This window comes from Rhinopithecus bieti, unplaced genomic scaffold, assembly GCF_001698545.2.
Source record: "Rhinopithecus bieti isolate Rb0 unplaced genomic scaffold, ASM169854v2 scaffold_14839, whole genome shotgun sequence".
In the NCBI taxonomy this organism is placed as follows: domain Eukaryota; kingdom Metazoa; phylum Chordata; class Mammalia; order Primates; family Cercopithecidae; genus Rhinopithecus; species Rhinopithecus bieti.
Genome location: NW_016808133.1, coordinates 2326780 through 2341206, shown reverse-complemented (window position 1 = coordinate 2341206; position 14427 = coordinate 2326780). Strand labels below are relative to the sequence as shown.

At 41.1% G+C, this 14427-nt stretch overlaps 1 protein-coding gene across 1 annotated transcript in view; it reads right to left on the bottom strand.

Annotated features, from left to right (window-relative positions):
• Positions 1 to 14427, bottom strand: part of NUP133 (nucleoporin 133) — a 70121-nt gene that overhangs the window by 18413 nt on the left and 37281 nt on the right. Inside the window, 6 exon segments of the mRNA XM_017885571.1 lie at positions 2027 to 2185; positions 4851 to 4984; positions 5935 to 6186; positions 6731 to 6830; positions 7959 to 8081; positions 12270 to 12494. Of these exon segments, the coding sequence (XP_017741060.1) occupies positions 2027 to 2185; positions 4851 to 4984; positions 5935 to 6186; positions 6731 to 6830; positions 7959 to 8081; positions 12270 to 12494 (993 nt within the window).

Below are 14427 nucleotides of genomic sequence, written 5' to 3'. Positions count from 1 at the left end.
TTTTTTTGAGAAAGAGCCTCACTCTGTCACCCAGGCTGGAGTGCAGTGGTATAGTCTCAGCTCACTCAACCTCCGCCTCCCAGTTCAAGTGATTCTCCTGCCTCAGGCTCCTGAGTAGCTGGGATTACAGGCATGTGCCTCCATGCCTGGCTGATTTTTGTTTTTTTTTTAGTAGAGACGGGGTTTCACCATGTTGGCCAGGCTGGTCTCAAACTCCTGAGCTCAAGCGATCTGCCCACCTTGGCCTCTCAAAGTGCTGGGATTACAGGCATGAGCCACCACGCCCAGCATGGACTGCATATTTTCATTGAGATATTAGACGTAATGGCAGTATCATCACAAATTAAGAAAGTTTTATGTAAATTATGTGAGAGAATAGGAGTACACATTCGAAATAATCCATAATAAATGCTTTTAAATTTAAAAAAATTATTGTGTACTGACGAATTATAATTGTATATATTTATGGATACAAAGTAATGTTATATGTATGTGATGTGGAATGATTAAATCAAGCGAATTAACATGCCCATCACCTCAAATACCTATTACTGTGGTGAGAACATTTCAAATTTGTTCTCTTGGAAATTCTAAAATGTACAATACACTATTATTAACTTTAGCCACCATACTGTGCAATGTGTATCAGAAATCTTCCTGGCTGGGTGCAGTGGCCCATGCCTATCATCCCAGCACTTTGGGAGGCTGATGTGGGTGGATCACTTGAGCCCAGGAATTCGAGACCAGCCTGGGCAACACAGTGAGACTCTGTCTCTGAAAAAACAAAACAAAATAAAATAATCTTCTTCCTCCTAACTGAAACTTGTACCCTTTGACCAACTTCTCTGGCCCTTTTGCCCATTTTTAAATTGGGTTGTTTCCTTGCAACTGAGCTGAGTTCCTTATATATGTATATATGGATATGTGTATGTGTGTTTATGTGTGTGTGTATAAAATCCCTTCACCCTTCTGACAACCACCATTCTTCTGCTTCCATGAGTTCAACTGTTTTGGATTCCAGATATGAGTGAGATCATGTGGTATTTGCCTTTCTGTGTCTGGCTTATTTGGTTTAGTGTAATGTCCTCCAGCTTCATCAATGTTATTGCAAATAAGAGAATTTCCTTCTTTCTTAAGGCTATTACTGCATTGTGTATTCTACATACAACATCTTCTTTATCATTTACACTGATTGATGGACACTTGGGTAGATTCCATAACTTGGCTATTGTGAAAATGCTGCAATGAACATGGGAGTGCAGGTATCTCTTCAACATACTGACTTCAACTCCTCTGGATATATACTCACAAGTGGGACTGCCATATCATATGGTATTTCTAAGTTTAACTTTTTCAGGAACCCCCATACAGTTTCCCATAATGGTTGTACTAACTTACATTCCCACCAAGAGTGCATCAGAGTTCCCTTTTCTCCGTGTCTTCTCCAGCACTTGTTACCTTCACCTTTTTGATAACAGCCATTTGAACAAACGTAAGGTGATGTCTCATTGTGGTATAAATTTGCATTTCCCTAATGATGAGTGATGCAGAACATTTTTTTCACACATCTGCTGGTCATCTGCATGTCTTCTTTTGAGAAATGTCTATTCAGTTCTTTTGCCATTCATTCATTCGAGACAAGGCCTCACTCTGTTGCCCAGGCTGGAGTGCAATGGTGCAATCTCAGCTCACTGCAGCCTCGACCTCCAGAGCTCAAGTGATCCTCCTGCCTCAGCCTCCCAAGTAGCTGACACTACAGGCGTGCATCACCACACCTGGCTAACGTTTTTGTATTTACGTTTCCTAGGCCGGTCTTGAACTCCTGCACTCAAAAGATCCACCTGCCTCAGCCTCCCAAAGTACTGGGATTACAGGTATAAGCCACCATGCCCAGCTCCCTTATATATTTTGGATAGTAACCCCTTCTCAGGTGTATGACAGTAAACAGTATTTTAATTACTAAAAACAAAACTAATTAAAACTACCTAAATTGCACACATCTGCTCCACATAAAAATCCTTCTTACCTTTTCTAATTCTTGGCTATTAATTTCATGTAACCAGCTGAGATGTTCATGAGCTTGCAAAAAATTCGCCAACTGTCCATGCTGAGAAACGGGCTGAGATAATAATTTGCCTCGCTTTCCTTTCTCCAGATACCAACGGAAGAGAAAGTCTGAAAAATTCTACAAATAACAGAACATATAATTCATTCATAATAGTTTTAAAAAATACATTTCTGATAACAAAACATAACTTTGTCCTAAAGGCTCCCAAAACAGAAAACCTGTTCTGAACAATAATTTCCTATATTGTAGGATCACTGAATTCAATCACCTCATTTGACAAATGTGTACATTCAGATTCAGAAAGGGCACCTCGCTCAAGATCACTGACAAGATTAATGGCAGAATCTAGATTGCGTTGGCCAATATGGTAGCAACTTAAATCAAAAATTAGATTGAAATTTAAAATTCAGTTCCTCAGGTACATTAGCCACATTTCAAGTGCTCAGTAGCCCCATTTGGCCAGTGGCTCCCATTTGGACAGCACATATCAACAGCGCCATTATCACAGAAAGCTCTGTGGGACAGCACTGAGACTGCAACATTCCAGAATTATGTGCCAGCTGGCCACATGGGCTGGCACGATACATCAGAATCTAGAAAGGCCCAAATGCCCAGCCAGTTTTCCCCACTGGCTATTTGTGGAGTGCTGGGGTAGTGCGGAGGCGGAGCTGGAGAGGAAGACCAAGACGTCCTATAGTCTCACAGTGTTTAAGAGATACTTCCCCTAAAGCAGGGATCCTGCCATGAAAGACTTCTGAAACCAGAAATGAAATGAATATTACAAAAGCTGAGACTGAGTCCTGGGCCACCTCTATTCCTAATGGACTGAGCAATCTTCCTCTCCTCTAAATTGCCTAACACAGAAAAAGGAAAATCCACTAGGGAACAAATAACATCAATTGCCATACTATGGAGTTTTAAAAATATACAATGTCTAAAATACAATTTAAAAATTGCCAGATATAAGCAGCAGAAAAATATGATTCAAGCAACATAAAAGCAGGCAACAGAAACAGACTCAAAGATGATCAGAGTAAGCACAAAAGGACTTTAAAATAACATTTAAACATGCTAAAGAAAATATAAGAAAAAATGCAAAAATGCATCAAAATGTCAAGAGAAAGAAAATCCATAAAAATAATTTTAAAATCATGATCAGTGCAAAAAATATTTATTTAGCAATGTTTTGAAATACTAAATAAGTCATGTACAACGACTTTTTTTTGAGACGGAGTCTTTGCTCTGTTGCCTAGCCTGGAGTGCAGTGACACAATCTCGGCTCACTGCAACCTCCTCCTCCTGGGTTCAAGTGATTCTCCTGCCTCAACCTCCAGCCGCGAACTCATGACCTTAGGTGATCCACCCACCTCGGCCACCCAAAGTGCTGGGATTACAGGCATGAGCCACCGTGCCCAGCCCAACAACTGATCGTTAATCAAGTAAGTCATACCCAGTCAATGAAATTCTATAATGCCATTAAAAATGCTGCTATAGAATATTTAATAACATGAACAAATGTTTGCAATGTATCAAGTGAAAAAAGCAATGGACAAAACATGTTTGTCTATAATACATAGAGTGGAAAGACTGAAAATATAAACCAAATGTTTAAAAGGTTCTCTCCGTCTGGTGGCATTTTGAGTGATTTTTTATCTTTTGTGTTTATAGTGGTTTTCTAAATTTTATACAGTATCACTTTTACAGTAATAAAAAAATAAGCTTTTCACAGTAATCAACTGACTAGACTGGCTTTAAGAAACAACTTTAAATTCACTTAAGATAGTGTCACAATGGAAACTTTTTTTTTTTTAAAAGATAGGGTCTTGCTCTGTCACCTAGCTATAGTGTAGTGGCACAATCTTGGCTCACTGCCTTGACCTCCTGGGCTCAAATGATCCCCCCACCTTAGCCTCCTGAGTAGGTGTGGCCATGGGTGTGTGCTGGCATGTTTAAAAAAAAAATTTTTTTTTTTTTGTAAAGGCAGGGTCTCACTATGTTGCCCAGGCTGGCCTCAAACTCCTGGCCTCAAGTGATCCTACCGCCTTGGCCTCTCAAAGTGCTGGGATTACAGCATAAGCCACTGAGGCTGGCTGGGAACTTTGTTTTTTAAACAGGAAGCATAATATCCCTCAAGGAAAATGAGAATGTGAGGTGTATGTAAAGCTAAGCTCTCTTAAAGTAGTGTTCTATGCTCCCAAATATCTTCTATCCAATTTTTAAGAACTTTATCAACATTCATGTACCTAAGTACTTTTATAACTAGAAAATATATAAACAGAAATGAAAGTTATAACATATTTTCCAAAGGTCAAAGAATCTTTCAGTAATATTTATATATAAAGAATTGTGTGGCCAGGCGATGGTTCAAGCCTGTTATCCTAGCATTTCGGGAGGCTGAAGCAGGAGGATCGCTTGAGCCCAGGAGTTTGAGACCAGCCTGGACAACATAGTGAGATTTTGTCTCTACTAAAAAATAAACAAAATTAGCCAGGCATGGTAGCGAGCTCCTGTGGTCCCATCAACTGGAAGGCGGGAGGTGTGGGACAGGGTGAGGTGGGAGAAGTGATTGGACCCAGGAGGTTGAGGCTGTCGTGAGCTGTCATCTTGCTACTGCACAAAATTTACAAAGAAACACAACATACGAATTAGTATCTTCTCATCAGTTAACTACAAAAAGATCGTATCATATTCCAAAAGCCCCGATTACAGATTTGAAATGGCAAGGCCATTTCAAGAAAAGGCCACTAAAGGACTCAGTGGCCACACACCCAACACTCATCACCTGATCAGCAAACTGGGTCATGTAGCGCTGGAGTCGGCTCTGGTTGTCAGTCTGCTCACACATTTGTACCAAGATATCAAAGTCACAGTATTTCTCTGCTAGAGAAGCAGCCCACAGGTACTGGCCTAGTGTAACTGTGGAAATGAGAACAGATGGGAAAAAATCCTGTTAACAAAACTTAAAATCTGTAATAAAAAATATGACTTGAAATTTTATCTTTATTCCTATTATAAATCAAGAATGATTAATGGAATGGAAACCTTCCCACTTAACTGGCACTTAGTTTCACAATTCACATCAATTCATTAAAGCTGCAAATTCAGGCCAGGTGTGGTGGCTCACACCTGCAATCCCAGCACTTTGGGAGGCTGAGGTGGATGGATCACCTGAGGCCCAGAGTTCAAGTCCTGCCAGGCCAACATTGTGAAACCCTGTCCCTACCAAAAATACAAAATTAGCCAGGTGTGGTGGCACACGCCTGTAATCCCAGCTACTTGGGAGGCTGAGGCAGGAGAATTGCTTGAACCCAGGAGGCAGAGGTTGCAGTGAGCTGAGATTATACCACTGCACTACAGCCTGGGCGAGAGAGTGATACTCTGCCTCAACAACAACAAAGAAGATGCAAATTCAGACCCTTGTTTCATCACTGCCTCCCCAAAATGCTATTCCCTTCCTTTGTGTAAGAGTAAAGCAAACTCTTCCCAATCCTAGCCTGGAGTATAATGTGTCCTTGGCTGAACAGCCATACTATTTATCGGTCCCCCTCAAGCAGCCCTCATTAGGCTCTACTTTGCAATCCAGTTACTCATGTAAAGGTCTGTGATGCTAAGCTCTTCAAGGGTAGTCTCCACATATTGTTTATTTATGTATTTATTAATCATCTTCAGTATCATCTATGGTTCTTATACCTAGATAGTACTGGAAAAAAAAGTTGAATACATGAGAACAGAAAGCTGTGCATATTTGCTTTAAGTTCTTTATTACAGCTGGATTAACAGGACTACACTGAATATATTGCATTAACTATTCGACCCTTTCATCCATTCAGCAAATTTAAAACTCTTGCCAAGTATCATGAACTTACGAAGAGGAGATAAGAGATCTGATCTTTTCTGTAGGTATTCCATCTCCAGATTATCATATCTTTCCCGATTACTGGATTTATCCACCGACTTAAGCTGAGAAACATAACCATCCAGGAAGCAATCGATCAGAGCTACCAGTTGCTCGGTCACGATGTTTCGGAGGTTGCTGTCTGCCTGTGGATAAACCACCTTCAGGACAATCTCATGCTGGCGTATTATTACTGTTCGGATGCCCCCAGGACCACTCGTTGCTGTGAAATTACACAAAATAATATGGTTAAGTAAGGGTTCTAGTGACGGCTAAGACTAACTGCATAAAAATTATGCCTCTTCATCACTGCTAGAAAATTAAATCAAACAGGGATTCAGGTGATACCTGTCAATGCCCTGCTTGAACCCCATCTTCTCTAAAGAGATTTCCTCAGCAAAGCCAGGTAAACATGATTCTTCTTCCATCCAAATTCCTTTAATGCAACTTCACTACTCCACTTACTTTCTTGTATTAAATCAACACAAAATATAGTTCATACCTCCAAGGCCAGGACCTGCTTCTACGAATAACTATTTGAACTAAAACCTAATAAATGCAAAAGTACCAGTTAAATACATACATTATAGAGAGATCAATAAATAAGAGCAAGGGAAGAATAGTGATTTTGACAAGAGCTGCTCATTTTGGAGATGGCACTTTTTCATTTCAGTTACAAACCTACACTAGGGGAATAACACAACTTCTAAAAATGATGGGTCATTAGAAATATATTTTGAACAACCATTAATAAATCAGTATATTACCCGTCCATGGAACATATTCAGGTTCTTTTTCTAGTGATTCTTCTTTTCTATACAAAGAGTTTCTATTTTGGCGATAATGACTAGCAGCCTGCAGCATATCCTGGAAAAAAAATTAATGTGTTATCACACGCAAAAGGTGATGGATCACAGTATTTCTGAAGATAATTTAAGACATCAAAGTAAATTAGTAAGAAAAAACACTCAGGGGCCAGAAATGTTGGCTCACACCTGTAATCCCAGTGCTTTGGGAGGCTGAGGTAGGAGGATTGCTCCTAGCCTGACAACATAGTGAGAGCCCCTCTCTACAAAAAAATTTTAAAAATTACCTGGGCATTGTGGTGTGCACCTGCAGTCCCAGCTACTTGGGAGACTGAGGCAGAAGTATTGCTGGAGCCCAGGAAGTGGAGGCTACAGTGAGCTATAATCAAGCCACTGCAAACCCAGCCTGGGCAACAGAGTGAGACCATGTCTCAAAAAAAATTAAAAAATGAAAAAAAAAAAAAAGAAAAGAAAAGAAAAGAAAATAAGAGAAAAAAGTCAGCACAGATCTGCATGATTACTTTTTGGTTCTTTCTGCTTCTAAAGTTTGTTTTACTCCATAATTTAACTTCAGGTTTTGGCAAACAATAGTTACCAAAGTAGGAAAATCATTACTATAAGTCCACTAGCTAAAATTAAATGCAACACTTTAGTCAATAGTAAAAGTGGCAAGGTTTTGAGTAATTAAAAAAATAGAAATGAGAAATATTTAGACAGTTACATTAACAATACGTTTGCAATCAGGCATGGTGTCTCAGGCATGTAATCCCAACACTCGTGGGGGCTGAGGCAGGAGGAACTTGTGAGCCCAAGAGTTCAAGGTTACAGTGAGCTACGATGGTGCCACTGCACTCTAGGTTGGGTGACAGTGAGACCTTCTCTCCGAAAAAAACCAACTAAAAAAACTGCAAAGATACAAACACATCTTCCCAAATGAAAGGTTTATTATTCTACCAAATAGAAACTCAGGATTATAGAAATTTATTAATAGGCACCAGGCTAACATTAAAAATATTCATTAGCTGATTAATAATAAGATGACTGACATTTTTCTAACTTTTTTTGGGATTAACAAATGTCTACAACCTTATAAATTATCGGCAATACAGAGTAGGAATATGGAAACCACTTCCTTGTCTATCCATGCTCTGGGCTTTGAAATGCTGAAACCTTTACTGTATTTTTGTACCTTGAGAATATTGTTCACATTGATCACCACTTCAGCCCATTCAATGGCATCCATAGGTGTATCCCTCAAGACTTGCTCCTCATGCTCCAGTAAGCACTCACAGATGGTATCTACTTGGGACACCTGAGAGAATACACAGAAGTCAACTACTTACAACAAAAATTATGGTGATGGGTAACAACTACCCAGTGAGTTGTACTCATTAAGCCATATCCTCAGACCTACAGACGGAAGAAAATTTATTGACAGTTGATGGTAAAAATAAATTCAAAAATCAAGAAAAGTCAGATCTCCTAACTTTTAAAAGTTAAGAGTGCCCAAGTAAGTCTTACAAACAGGCAAATTCTGGATTGTTACCAAGTAGATTTTTTTCTTTAAACAACGATATTATTTATTATAGCTACTCTGCTCCGGGCACCTTTAAATGGCACTAGGTTACAGATGACGTCACTTTACAACGTCATACCCCCAAACTAATGCACTACTAGACTAAAATAATGACCTCAAAACATCAACTTCCTAATTTCTTTCTTTGAGGAATTCCCCTTCTTCAGACATAACAGAAATGTTTGCAGAATAGAAGTAAGCAACATAAGAGAATAATGAACTAAATACATAACTTCTAATTCTTCCTTTGTCATTAATTAATACATGGAGGTAACAATGCAAAAATACCATCAGGCACTGAAACTCCTGTTTCAAGTTCAAGTCTGCATTTGAGCTTGCCCCCATTATTAGAGTTTGCATAGCAACGGACAGAGATAAGAGGAAAGAAAAATCAGATCAGCTGCCCTCAAGGACCTCACAAACTGGCTGAAGGAACAAGATACATAGTCACAGATAAAACATGACCCAAACAAAATCCCTCCCTTTTGCAAACCTTGTTCTTCCTTTTGCATTTCTGATGTTAGCCAAGGCATCCTAACAGCCCAGGCAAGAAATCTTCAGCACATTTAATTTGTAAGATTAAGCATAAGAATATTTTACATTGTTAACATGAAAAACACAATGAAAGCCTATATAATGGACGGGCGCGGTGGCTCACGCCCGCAATCTCAGCACTTTGGAGGTGGGCAGATAACGAGGTCAAGAGATCAGGACCATCCTGGCAAACACGATGAAACCCTGTCTCCACTAAAAATGCAAAAATTAGCTGGGCATGGTGGCACACACCTGGAGTCCCAGCTACTCGGGAGGCTGAGGCAGGAGAATTGCTTGAACCAAGGCGGAGGTTGCAGTGAGCAGAGATTGTGCCACTGCACTCCAGCCTGGTGACAGAATGAGACTCTGTCTCAAAAAAAAAAAAAAAAAAAAGGAAAGCATAAAAGACAGAAAATAACATAAAAGCACATAAAATGCCAAAACACTTGTTAAATTATCTTATCATGTATATATTCAGTGATTTCAAATATTGCTCATATGCCGTGTCAACATAGTCTGTTTCTTAAGCAGTGAGCTCTGCTTTTCCAGAGCCCTGGGAGGTACAAGGCCTTCCCAAACTGGAGACAGAGGCAAAGTGGAGAGTACACCCTCAGGCAGGCTCTGTATTGTTTTACTTTCTTTCAGGGCTGCCAAGTCAAAAAATCTTTCTATATGGCCCACCAATCAGAGATTGATTTTGGTTAACCAGCTCGTCCCAAAACACAAATACTCCTTAGAAAGGTACTTTGTCACCCCCAAGGGGAAGGACAGGTAAAAAGAAAAACTACTATACGTACATAGCTATTATATTTCTTTTCATGATGATTATGACAGGGGAGAAACCCTTTAGAACTACACCCCAGAGAAGCTGAAGACCAATGAACATCATGAGAAATGAAGATAAATAGTGAGGTGAACAGTCCTAAACATTACCATTTTTCATATGGAACATTCTTTTGAGGAACCAATCACATTTTTAGTTTTGCTGTATCATATTCCTAAAATACTATTCTATATTATGTATCCAACTGATAATTTCCAGACCCTTCTCTAATAATTCAGCTAACTGAAACATGTACATACACTGCATTGACAATTACACTTTGCCCTTTGATACAAATGCAGAATAATAAACCAGGCTCTTGCTCAGTTCTTACAAGCAGTCTGTCATTAATTTTTAAAAATTCATTGTCTTGCCGGGCGCGGTGGCTCAAGCCTGTAATCCCAGCACTTTGGGAGGCCGAGACGGGCGGATCACGAGGTCAGGAGATCGAGACTAGCCTGGCTAACACGGTGAAACCCCGTCTCTACTAAAAAATACAAAAAACTAGCCGGGCGAGGTGGCGGGCGCCTGTAGTCCCAGCTACTCGGGAGGCTGAGGCAGGAGAATGGCGTAAACCTGGGAGGCGGAGCTTGCAGTGAGCTGAGATCCGGCCACTGCACTCCAGCCCGGGTGACAGAGCAAGACTCCGTCTCAAAAAAAAAAAAAAAAAAAAAAATTCATTGTCTTATCATATAAAACTATGTATGAATAAAGACCAAAAAGGACACAAAAAAGACAACAATTTGATTTGTTAGATCATGAAACGTGAGGTGATTTTTCTTTCAGATTTCTGGCATACTCTCTAGATTAAAAACAAAACATAACAAAGCACTTTTCCTTCCATTCCCTAGGAACTAACCCAAACGTATAAAAACAAAGAATTCACACTAAACACATTTATGGAATCAACAGAAGACTGAACTTAGGTTATAGTACATCAAACTTAGGTTACAGTACATCAAACATTAAGAAAAAGAGACCTGTTGGCATAATAATGTGTTACATGCTAGAATACAGTTAGGCTATAGGAGGAAGGAAGCAAAATCTGAGACACCAAATAGAGTTTGAAGTTCCTCAAATGCATAAGGAATTCCAAATTTCACTGAGCCGAGGGAAGAGTTGGCACTGTTTCTAAAACTAGATCATTCTGCAGTCTAAGACAATAGGTCTAAGTCCTGATGTCACACCTTTAAAGGGAGACAGTGAAGTCTACCCTGCTGCCTCAACAGGCTGTGAAGCTTCACAAAAGCGTGAGGACTGTGACACTATTTCCACAATGTCCAGCTGTCACTGGCTGACCAGCATCTTACCCATTTCTGTCTTTGAAGTTTGTAGCAGACTTTACTTTTTCTCTGAAAATAAATCTGATTTTACAAGTAAAGTGTAGCAACAGGATCCTAGGAGGTAGCTGAGGAGTTCAGTGAAGGGACTGTTTGCAAAGGTGTGGACAAGATTAAGGGGTCCAAAAGGGGATGGGGCAACACCCTAAGATGAGGCATTATCAACCTTGGGCCTGAAAAGGCAAGAGGAGGGGACAGCTACTGGAAATAAGAGAAAGCAGTTGGACAGGAGGCATGGTCCCTGACAGAAGTGCACAGCCAATATAAAGTGGGCGCAGGCAAGGAAGAAAGCTGGGGGAACAACTACTCCAACTTCTGGCCTTCTGGCAGGGCCTCCCATTCATCTGACCTGGCAGAAGCAGGAGGGCAAGGGAGCCCACTCAGGAAGGTCACTTGGCTGTGGCAGAGTCAAGGGTAGATCTGCCTGGTCAACAGGGTGAAATAGGGTCTCTACTAAAAATACAAAAATTAGCTGGGTGTGGTGGCACAGGCCTGTAGTCCCAGCTACTTGAGAGGCTGAGGCAGGAGAATTGCTTGAAGCCGGGAGGCACAGGTTGCAGTAAGCCGACATCGCACCATTGCACTCCAGCCTGGCAACAGAGCGAGACTCAGTCTCAAAAAAAAAAAACAAAACAAAACAGTAGATCGAGAGACAAAGTAAGGAGAAGATCAGGATGGATGCAGTGGCTCACGCCTGTAATCCCATTACTTTGGGAGGCTGAAGGGGTGGATAACCTGAGGTCAGAGTTCAATATCAGCCTGACCAACATGGCGAAACCCCACCTCTACTAAAAATATGAAAATTAGCCAGGCGTGGTGGCTGGCACCTGTAATCCCAGCTACTTGGGAGGCTGAGGTAGGAGAATCGCTGGAACCCCGGAGGCGGAGGTACCTGGGCAACCGAGTGAGACTCCATCTCAAAAAAAAAAAAAAAAAAAAGGAGAAGATCAGCACGCAAAGCAAATAGGCACCTGGAGATAGTTACTAAGGGGGAAAAAAGTCAACAGGGAGCACTTCTCAGTCAACTTTGCAAGCTCTTCTTTATAGGTAACTGATAAATGATACTTCTGAGTGATACTGATACGCTAACCAGAAAATCTGGGGTCCAATTTAACATTTCAGTGAGATCTTTTGTGATTTAACTTGTCCTCACCCTCTTTCCTGCCTAGGGCATGATCACTAAATGGCATAGTTTTACACAGCCACATGAAAGAGGACTCATCTTACCTCCCTGAAAAAGACATCTGCAGGAGTCAGGTTGGATGGGATTTCATACTCCCTCTTGTTCAAAGCAATCAATATGGCCGTGTTGACGAGATCAGAAAGCCGGGAGTGGTGGTTCTTGAGAACAATGGTGGCTGACAGCTTTTCGGCATGCTCACAGAGCAACAGTCGAGTGGCCATTGGTGTCCCTCTAACTGGAAAACTGCCTAGACGTCCAAATAAGCCAACCTTGCAAAAAGGCAAACATATATTCTTAGAAAGCAATTATGGTAACATACAAAATACCATAGCTGTATTTTCCCCAGAAGCACCCTGGGCAGTCAATGGCCCCAGCTCTCCCCCAGCAAGTCCCTCCAGCTGTCTCTTGTTTTAGCTGTTTCTAACACACAGGCACACTTCAGCCAGGCCAGTAACACCCACAAGGAAGTGCAGATATTCCTGTTCTAAGAGCAGGGTCACTCCAGGGCTTCTGTCCACTACTATTGTCTCTACATATCATGTTTCCCAAATTATTGTTTATGGTTATCAAAACAGTCACACTGCTCTTTTCGCCTTTTTTGAGACAGGGTTTTGCTCTGTTGCCCAGGCTGGAGTGCAATGGTACAATCACAATCACAGGTCACCCTAACCTTGAACCCTCAACTCAAGCCATCTTCCACCTCAGCCTCCCAAGCAGCACACCACCACAACAGGATAATTTTTAAATTTTATTTTTGTAGAGATGGGGGTCTCTACAAGGCTGATCTTGAACTCCTGGCCACAAGTGAGCCTCCTGACTTGGTCTCTCAGAATTACAGGTGTGAACCACTGCACCTAGCCTCACACTGCCCTTTGCTAGCTATATCAATTAACTCCCCTAGATTCCAGACTTTCGGGAATCAGAAACTCAGCAACCTCCACCTTCAAGGATTGATTCCATACCCCTAACGCTGCCGGGAGGGTGAAGACGTCTTTAACCCTTTGCATCTCCTACTGAGTTGCTTGGTGCCCATCTGTGCTGTGTTATGATCTTCTAGGGGTTTTCCCAAACTTTCTCATTGCATACGACATTACAATACCTGAACTCGGAAGAAGCCAAAAGACAGGCATAAATAATGAATACTTTTTCACACTTTAAGTATAATTCTCTTTCGTTAATAAGTGATCTGATTTTCTTATCCTTCATTTTCTGCATGCTCTTGCAGTATTTACATGCTAGGAGATATCTTTTTTATAATACAAAAGGGGTCACACTATATATATTGTTCTGTACTTTGTTTTATTTGATAGTATCGTATTTTTTAAAACACATTTAGATATTCTTCATTATTTTTAATGACTGTGGAATACTTCACTGAATCCTAATGTATTCAACCTGTTCACCTTATTATTTTAAAATAAAAGTTACATGGTCTTTCCTGACTTGAATTTACTTCCTGGTTCCCTCAAAAATATTTTATGTGTAGTTGGCCAGGCGTGGTGGCTCACAACTGTAATCCCAGTACTTTGGGAGGCCAAGGCAGGCGGATCACGAGTTCAGGACATCGAGACCATCCTGGCTGACACAGTGAAAATAAAAATACTCGGGAGGCTGAGGTAGGAGCCTCTACTAAAAATAAAAAAAAAATTAGCCAGGCGTGGTGGCGGGTACCTGTTGTCCCAGCTACTCTGGAAGCTGAGGCAGGAGAATGGCATGAACCCAGGAGACGGAGCTTGCAGTGAGCAGAGACTGCGCCACCGCACTCCAGCCTGGGTGACAGAGAAGACTCCGTCTCAAAAAAAAAAAAAAAAAATTTAGGTGTAGTTTTCACGCAAGGTTATCCCAATTGCCTGCTCTACTTTGCTTTGATTGTGGCACTGACAGGGAAGCAACAGTTCTAGATTAAAACTACTCTAGGCCAGGCATGGTGGCTCACACCTGTAATCCCAGCACTTGGTGGGAGGCAGAAGCAGGCGATCACCTGAGTAATGTGGTAAAACCCCGTCTCTACAGAAAATACAAAAATTAGCTGACTTCGTGGCACATGCCTGTAGTCCCAGCTACTTGGGAGGCTGAGATGGGAAGATTAGCTAAGCCCAGGCAGGCTGTACCTACAGTGAGCTATGATCATGCCACTGCACTCTAGCCCGGGTGACAAGAGTGAGACCCTGTCTCAAAAAAATTAAAAAACTAAAAAAAAAA